Source organism: Myotis brandtii, unplaced genomic scaffold (assembly GCF_000412655.1).
Source record: "Myotis brandtii unplaced genomic scaffold, ASM41265v1 scaffold471, whole genome shotgun sequence".
NCBI lineage: Eukaryota > Metazoa > Chordata > Mammalia > Chiroptera > Vespertilionidae > Myotis > Myotis brandtii.
The window spans coordinates 3,202,763-3,212,223 of NW_005367989.1; the positions used below are offsets into that span (position 1 = coordinate 3,202,763).

A 9,461-nucleotide genomic window follows, 5' to 3' on the forward strand; every position below is an offset into this window, starting at 1 on the left:
CACACATGTATGTTCATGTGAACATTCAAAGTCTACATTTAGTTACTGTTCTTTACCATACAGCGTATGGATAAAATTCTGCTTCCCCACTTTGAGCCTGACAATTTAATGTTAATTTTTAAAAATGAAATACCTGGAGAAAAAAGTCTGATAGAACACTTCAGTTTGCCGTTTCTGAGATTGCCACTAAATTTCTACTATGTTTTTGTGTAAATTAATCTTCAAGCTGGTAACATTACTCATTGTACTGTATTTGGTTTTAATCAAAAGCTCCTTGAAATTTGGAATCATATCATCCATAATCCTACTTCTTTCCCCACCCCCAATGCAATGCCTTTCAAAGACCAGATTCATGCCAAAGGCGTCACTGATGATTTGTTTAACTACAAACATGATTGATCACTGTGGATAGACTTACTAGTGATCAGTGCCATATCCTTTCGTCCTGGTGAAGCCTACTGATGTGGCCACTACTAGTGCTGGTAAACCTGTAAGAAAAACATTGTCACACTTCACACTACGCCACAACCACTGTGCATACTGGCTTGAGAAAAGGTAGGACAAACTTGAATACTTAAATCGGAGGAATAGCTATAGATGAATCACTTCATAAGGTATGTTTCCATTACAAAATTTCTTTCAACTACAAAACTATGAGAGTGACAGCTGGGTTTTTTACTCAGTGCACTTTCTCTGATGTTGCTAGGTTACCACCACACTTGACATGAGTTTAAAAGAAACTAATAACAGAGATTTAGTATATCTTTTAAGTTATTTTCCCCCCCTAGGGGTTCACACTGTTATAAAGAAAAATTATAGTTATAAAATGAGAAAGGCAAAAAAAAAAAAAGGATGTCCTGGTGTGTTGGAATATCACAGTAGTAGAACATTCAGTTGGCCACATTTTGATCCACAACCAAAGTGAATCTTATCACTTAATTCCTTATGTTTTACTTATAATAACAAGAATGTAGGAACAGGATTAAGGGCCCTAACTAATTATTTTTGTGCGTTCTGATTATTCCCCTTTAATAATCCTGAATGAAGATCAGAAAATATATGCCAGTTTCACAGGCCTCCGGATAGGTATCACTCCATGCATTCTCAGTTCCTCTTGGAATTCACTTGCCTGCATACCTGCACCAATTTTGACCTAACATCTTTTAGTTATGTCTATATGAATCTACCTTACTCAAGTTCAATGGAACCTCCCTATGTTTTGGTAAAGAGAGCTTAGTCTAATCTATGTTGTTTATATTCTTTTTTTTAAGTTTTGGCCATGCCTTCTTTTCTGAAAGACCATGATTGTAAAATCTATCATCTAACCACCTTCTTGGATTCTCTCCATCCATCTTTTTTCTCTCCCTATCATTTCCGCCCCTTCCTGCTATTGTCTTCTGAGTCTTTTCAAGTGGCATCATATTCCTTCATGAGATTTAATGACAAGAACTATGAAGAGCACCTCAAGGGATACACCATATTTTTAAACAAATACTGGTCTCTCTCTCTCTCTCTCTCTCTATATGTAATAAAAGGGTAATGGGTAATATGCTAATTAGACCGGACATCTTCCAGACATCTTTCCTGACCAAGCCGGGCCCAAGGGAAGCCAGTCCAGGTCCCAGGTGCCTGCGGGTGGCCTGAGGGAAGCCAACCCTGGTCCTGGGTGCCTGCCGGCAGCTGGAGGAGGGAAGCAGCCCGGGTCCCAGGTTCTGGAGGGAAGCCTATGCCGGCAGCTGGGGAAAGGAAGGCTTACTCATGCATGAATTTTCGTGCATTGGGCCTCTAGTATATAAATAATTAAATCATAATATGCCATGTCATTAGTTGACTTTTTTAATTAACTAGAAAAATTTCATTAGGAAAAAACATTCTCTTGGGTCATAGCTAAAGAATTAATATTCTTCATCCTATACAATTTAGATTTTTAAATTTTTTTCTAAATTTACTTTGACTTAATAAAACTCGTATGCCACCATTCTGCCCATTCACAGACTTCCTGATAATTTAGCACCATCAGTTTAGCACTTTTGCTACCCAGAGTCATTTAATACTAGCTCTAAACTTGGAGACCAGCTGAAACCTACCCTTAAGATCTTTGGTAATGCTATTAAATATGGTAATTGCCAATCCTAATAATCGCCACTTCAAGGAAAGTCTTCTTAACTGCAACCTATATGTCTTGGATCTATGGTACTAGTTGATGAAAAAATTCAATACCAGTCCAACTTTGAAAGGCCTTTGACATGAAATTCAGGCAAAAATTTTATGAAAGTGTAAGTAGAATACATTTTCTAATTTCTTAATGGCATTCTCATTTATTCTATTAGGACAAAGAGCCTGAATACATTTATCAGACATGACAGACGCTTGCTGAAACCTGATGGATAATCCTTAAGTGTTCTTGATCCTATTTTTCCCAGCATGATTTATTCTGGTATTGTAATAAATCCACTTATTTGTAGTTTTCCAGGCTCCCTCAAGCATCCTATTCTCCAGTCTCTGGTATATTCAGTATTTATTGTATATTTGGTCCCAAGTTCTCAGTGTTTTTAGTGTAAGTCTTTTGAAACTCAAAGCAAACATCTTGGGATTTTTCTAAAACTAGTTTCTTAAACTAAACAAGTTAATAAATTTTAATTAAACATTAGAATTGACCCTATGAAATGCATAGACTTTCAAGATGTCTAATTCATAAGACAATTTAAGAAAAATATTTCCTATTAAAGATGGGCAAAGAATTAATTGATTCTCAGTTTGTCAACAATTCTGTTTTTCCTTTGAGGCCCCCACTGACTATACATGAGGTTTCATTCAATCTCTAAGTGGGTTTTTCCCCGTGGGGTGAATAGCTGTAGTCTTTAATAGTTCTGAGTGCTCCTGGAATGAATTCCTCAGAGTTTTCTTGTGGGACGTACTTGACTAGTGTACATGACCTTGAGCCCTGAACATTTTAAAAGATTTTGCACTTTCAGAACATATCAGCATAGAACACTGCTTTTCTCAGTCTGTAGGTACCTCAGGCCTCATTTTACACTACTCACTGATGATTACCAGCTATCTATGTAGTCATCCAATATGTATTCCTTGTTAAAGTTCCAAATGCCTAAAGAATGTTAAAAAATGGCCAACTTCATATATTTCCACTTCCATATATCAAATTACATACAAATTAAAGTAGTCTTAGAATAATTATACTCTATTGCTTTATTATATAAGTATTCAAAGTCATCGTAACAAGATCACGAAAGGGTTTATTATCATGCTTACCCCATCCAAGGCACAAAAAGCGTTTCCTTATAAGCCGTGTTCTAATTTTTCCAGTTACAGCCATATATGACTGCCAAGCCTCCGTCAAAACCCAACAGAATGAAGCCAAGAAGAAAAAGTGCAAAAATGCAGTGGTGGTTGTACAGATGCTCTGTGGAAACAAAAAAGACCCATGGTGATTACGGAGGGAATCATGTGTCCTTCAGAGGATTGTTAATCATTCCAATGCATTACTTTTATTTCAAATATCTACCTCCCCTCTGTGACAGAGTAATTATTTACAGAAATTAGAAACCCTGTGGTCTTTATGTATATAGTATGTATGATTTAAAAAAAATTCTGTTTGTGTGTTCAATTTTTTATGAGAAGAAGCCTAAATGTAAATTTAAACTCGGGGGAAATTAAAATTACTGCTTTACTCGAATGTTTTCTTGAAATATAATTATGGGAATGGTCCTTTCTTTGGTTTAATTTAAGTTACAGACATCTCGCATAATTCTTTGGGCTACATTTTTTATCCTACTTTTTTGGCTGATAATTCTTTGTTGTTTTATCTGCGTGGAAGTCAAGATTACATAGCAACAGCCTTTGAAAAGGAAAAATTACTTTGCTTTTATACAAGTGTGATATTCAAGGTATAAGAACAAAGCATAAAATGGTTTGGCTAATGGCCTAGTACAAAATAACATGTATTTTAAAGCACTTAATACATTCTCTATGTTATTACATTTACATTACAATGTGTGTCCTAATCAAATCATTTTGAAAAGCTAATCTAGTCGCTGGCAGTACACAGTCATGATTTCACAGATATTTTATGCAACTTAATCCCTCTGAATGTGCCAACCATTAGTTATTTGTGACTTGTCTGCAAAGATTAGCAACTTCATTTTGGTAAAGGTGGCTACTTATTTCACTATTGGTATAATTTCTTTGTGTAAATCTTGTTATAAAGCAAGTCTTTATAAACCAGAACTAGTAACCAAACTAATTTTCCCTTTGTCAGTTTCAGTCTCACTGTTTCTAAAAACTGAAGAGAGTAAAACCCAGTAGAACTAGAAAAAAATAATAAAAACTCATAGTAAAGAAATAAAAATACAACCTTCATCCTCCCACTTTCACTCCACACTGCTAAAGCAGAATTATCTTTTTAAAATTTAAGTCCAAATTATTCACATTATTTGCTTATTCTGGTGAAATTCACCAAATGTTAATTTAGCTTTCCAATTCTTTTAATCCTATATAAAGAAATGTATCATATTTATCTCGCCAGATTGTTTTAATAATGAAGGATAATGTATAGAAGCTGAATAGCACTGTGGTAGGCATTTAGCAAGTACTCAACTGACTATGACTATAATTATCATCATTTTTAATAGTACTAACAAAGGAGTTACCATTTTTTTCAGTTTGCAATTTCTTATTTCATACAGTACTTAAACCTACTTAGTACTTATGTTTATTCTTACAAAGATGATAACTCAGTATGATGAAGTATTGATTCCTAGCACCCTTTTCCTCACACCTTTACTCCTGTTTCAGGCATAATGTAGTAGCTTTAACCAACTGAGATTCCCGCTATATGTGAGACATTGAGGTTTAAGTTTAAATATCTCCAGGATGACTACTTTGCTCATTCCTGATCTACAGTAGCTGATCTCAATTTGAATTTCAAAGACCTCTTCCATTCAATATCTGAAGACTAGTTATACCTTCTAATTCACGTGCCATTTCCTTCCACCAGTTTATCTAAATTGTGTGGGCTAACAAACCTATTCCTTCTCTATTTTTAAACTATCAATATAGGGTTATAAAAAACAGTGTAAAATGTTGAAATGTTAAGTGATAATTGCTGGAAGCCCTGCAATTTTATAATAACAAAATGCTCAAAGTCTCAATACAGAGACTTCTAATTTGCTTTCTATATATGATGTTTCCTGATACTTTAATTCTAATACAAATTGAAATACATGTAATTGGGGGCTACTGACATTTATTTCAATAAATTCATGTCTCTCTGGACAACAACATGGCTACAACATGTGTGGGAAAATATATAGTAACTAGATAAGGAAAACCCATTTCGATGGGTAATAGCATTTTACTATGGTCAGATGAATATTCATAAATGTCTTGAAATTGCTCCAAGTATGCAGGTAGACTATTTCAACCTAAGGCATGTGTGGATTATAAAGGTCTAAAATCACAAAACTAATCTTACATGAAGAGTGTACCAAAATCTAAGATCCTGAGAAAGAAAGAAAACAAGCTATATTTTGCTTCATCATCATGTGAAGAATCAGTATAAAATCAGATACTCCACATAAAGAAATGCACACTGATTTGTCTACTGACATGTTATATTTGCTAAACTATTGTCACCTGTCCTGTTCTTGTTACCACTGGCCCTACTGTCATGGCCTCTGGAGTTAACAGCTTCTCAGTCTCCGTGTGTCTGTTCTTCAATCCCACCACAGCCAGGTCTTCACAGCTCACCATACCAAATATGAGATTCATGAACACCTCAAGCTCATCATCCTATTCTTCTGCTCCACCTGCTTTCTCAAATCCCAATCTGGTCCTGCTTTATAGCTGATGAGTGTGATTAACAAATATTGCACAACTTCAAAAGGTTTTTAAATTGGAAAACTGATCACTGTTTATACCTCTCACCCATGCGTATACCCTTCACTCCAAATCCTTAGAGACCACAGGAAAAGTTGCATAAGATAACTGGAAAGAAAAGTATAATCTGTGGTAGACTAGACACTGTCAGAAATGCCTAAAAAACAGAAAGCAGATGAGCTCCCATTGGAGGATACCACAACACAAAGCTAGATATTGGGAGCACAGATTAAGACATGGAAAGTGGGAGATTTAAGATACATAGATGACACAGAGGTCCTAAAATTTGTTTAAAAGTACTTCCAGAAGTATGAAATAGAGGAAACTGGGGGGAAAGGCAGCATTTAAGGAAATACTATGGGAAATTTTCTTAGGACTTTAAAGATCCTCTTGGCTAGAGGTTAAATTAAAGATGAAACACACACATACACAAACACCCCCTCTAGATATATTGTGACAAAATTTGTGAACATCAAGAATAAAGAGAAAAATCTTAAAAAGCTGTCTGAGTCAAAAGAAATAAGACATCGGACTCCATGTGAGCAACCCAGGATACAAGACAATAGAATAGTATCTTCAACATTCTAAAGAAAATATAACTTTGAAGATAGAATTCTATACCCAGCCAAACTATTATTTGAGAGGCAGAAATAAAGACATTTTTAGAATCAAAAGGAACTTTGAAGTTTACTATCTCAAGATTCTGTCTGAAAGAACTGCTGGACAACATAAACCAATATTAATCAGAAGAAACCCAGGAGGAAGGAATGAGATTTAAAAAAAAAGTAAAAGAAGTAATGGATAGCAAATAAAGGAATAAAATACAATAAGTACAAATAAATGTTCACTATTTTAAAAATATGCAAATATTAATATTTACATTTTAAAATATAACCAGTTGGACATAAATACTAAAATAATATTAATGAGGGTTAAAAGGTGGGAGAGATGAAAGTTACCAGGGAGCAGGGGAAAATGAAAGTATGCTGAGCCTCTTTTTTTTGTTCTCAGGAATATTAGAAATACTGGTTAACTCTAGATGTTAGAAAGAAATGTTTGCACATTTATGTTTACAATGTTTGCCCACCTTTGCCTACCTTAACATTAGCCTTACATAGAAAATGAAAATAGGCTATCTAAAGAAATCAGAAGAAATTTAATAAAGATAAAAGCGGAAATTAACAAAATAGAAATTTTTTAAAAACTTTAAAATTGATCTATAAAATCCAAGCTGATTTCAAAGGCTAATAAATGCCAGGTGGGTACTGGTAATACCAAGGGGAACCCTTTTTGAATTGTATTATTATCTTACCACTATGCTGTCCACCTAAAATTAATACAAAATAATAATAAATGTAAACTGTAATTGAAAAAAGAGATTTATTTTTATTTTATGTTCTCTTTCTCCAAAGTACCCTACTAGATTTCATTTCTTAGCCCTGTGCAGGTAGGGAAGCATGTCACTGAGTTCTGGCCAATGGTATATGGGTATCATTGATGTACACCACTTCCAGGTTATTCCCATAAAATGACCTATGAAGTCCTCCATGCTTTTACTCTTTCCTTATTAGTATCCAAACACAAAGCTTCAGTTAGGAGCTCTGAGGCCCCAGAAAACATTAAAGCCCCAAGATGAAAGAAATTTGTGACACTGAATGCACATATTAACTCTATTTGCCACACATTAGACTGTGACATGAGCAAGAAATACACTCATACCATATAAAGCCAAAAAAATAAATGTCACTTTGGAGTAAAAAAGGTAGGTAATAATAATGATATTGTTTTGTAAATCAATCAAAATTATAACTAATGTTTGTCAGATTGGCAAAAAATATATTTTTTAATGTGCCACAGAATTTTAGTAATTAGTTTATGTGTGCCATGAGATAAACAAAGGTTGAAAATCACTATATTAATTGAATTTTATAACTAGCCCTGGTACCAGGGACACTATCAGTTTTCATTGAAATGTCATTTTAAAAAAATTGTTTGAGGACAAATCAGAAAAAAAGAAACAGGACTAGGGCGAAAAAATGTTTATCCATAATGAAAAAAGCAATTTTTTATTTGTAGTAAAAACTATGCCTCAATCTTGAGCCAAAGGGCCTCAAAAAGTTCCAGGCCTCAAAAAAATGAAGGCAGCATGAGCTAAAGAAAATCTGGTTTTAGCAACAACAGCTGCTTATAAAGACATGATAGCAAAATTACACAATATGATCATCAAACAGGTGGTCTTTTTTGTTTTGTAGTGGTGGGGGGTGAATTCTCAGTAGTGAGTTTTAGTTTATTAATTCCTTTACTCTAAAACGTATGTCATTAATTTTGTATTATGTTTACCTAGTTTTGCTATTTGCTGATGAATAGTTTATCTTTTGTTCATAAACTTGGAGAATCTGGAAAATAAAAGATCAATAAACACCTAAACCTTTGGCAAGTGTGATTTTTTTAAAGGTGGTAGACAAGACAAAATAAATAATATTAAGTTATTAAAGGGCCCTGGCAGGGGGCTCAGTTGGTGGGGTGTCATTCTGCACACTAAAAGGTTGTGGATTCCATTCCCAGTCAGACCACATACCTAGGTTATGGATTAGATCCTCAGTTGCAGTGTATGGGAGGCAATTGTTTGATGTTTCTCTCTCTCTCTCTCTCTCTCTCTCTCTCTCTTTCTCTCTCTCTCTCCCTCCCTCCCTCCCTCTCCCTTTCTCTCTCAAAAATATCAATGAAAACACATCCTTGTGTGAGAATTAAAAAATAAATAAGTTATTAAAGGTATCATAACAGAAGAGCATGTTATATACACACATAAAATTGAAAACTTACATATAACGTCATTTTTCCAGAAAAACATAAATAATCAAAATTGCTTAAATGGCCCTAACCAGTTTGGCTCAGTGGATAGAGCGTCAGCCAGCGGACTCAAGGTCCCAGGTTCGATTCTGGTCAAGGGCATGTACCTTGGTTGCGGGCACATCCCCAGTAGGGAGTATGCAGGAGGCAGCTGATCGATGTTTCTCTCTCATTGATGTTTCTAACTCTCTATCCCTCTCCCTTCCTCTCTGTAAAAAATCAATCAAATATATTTTTAAAAATGGGTTAAATGGATATAAAAAGTCATTTTAGAAAAATTGAAAGGTAATAAGAAGAAAAATCCGTCAAAATGATAAAAATTTTAGAAAAATTTATAAGCAAATTCTAACAAATTTAAGGAATATGTAATTCCCATTTTATAAAATATTTCCAGGCCACAGGAAAAGGTTAGAGGCATCTGACTCATTTTACAATGCTAGCATAACACTGACACCAAAATAAGCAAAACAACTATATGCCACTTCACTTATCTACATAAAAGTTAAAGTATTAAAAAAGACCAAAGCCAGATATACAGTAAAAGCATAACAAATTGTATCAAATAAGTGTGTCCAATAATGTAGGATGATTCAACATTAAAAATTATCTCAATATATAACTTATTGTATTAACAGATGCAGTGGTTCTCAACCTTCCTAATGCCTCGACCATTTAATACAGTTCCTCATGTTGTGGTGACCTCCAACCATAAAATT

At 34.4% G+C, this 9,461-nt stretch overlaps 1 protein-coding gene and 1 long non-coding RNA gene across 7 annotated transcripts in view; one reads left to right on the top strand and one right to left on the bottom strand.

Moving 5' to 3' along the window:
• LOC102260227 overlaps positions 1–3,392 on the top strand; it is a 95,391-nt gene extending 91,999 nt beyond the window's left edge. The window contains exon 5 of one of the 2 annotated variants that reach the window (XR_001363984.1): positions 3,325–3,392. This is a non-coding gene — a long non-coding RNA (uncharacterized LOC102260227). The remainder of the gene's footprint in view (positions 1–3,324) is intronic. The other variant, XR_001363986.1, reaches the window with a different exon arrangement.
• The window catches only part of ADGRB3 (adhesion G protein-coupled receptor B3), a 716,195-nt gene that overhangs the window by 59,194 nt on the left and 647,540 nt on the right, over positions 1–9,461 (bottom strand). For all 5 annotated transcript variants that reach the window (XM_005875869.2, XM_014547407.1, XM_014547406.1 and 2 more), the window contains 2 exons: positions 3,271–3,421; positions 419–488 (listed from right to left, as the gene is read on the bottom strand). In XM_005875869.2, coding sequence (XP_005875931.1) covers positions 419–488; positions 3,271–3,421 — 221 coding nt within the window. The remainder of the gene's footprint in view (positions 1–418; positions 489–3,270; positions 3,422–9,461) is intronic.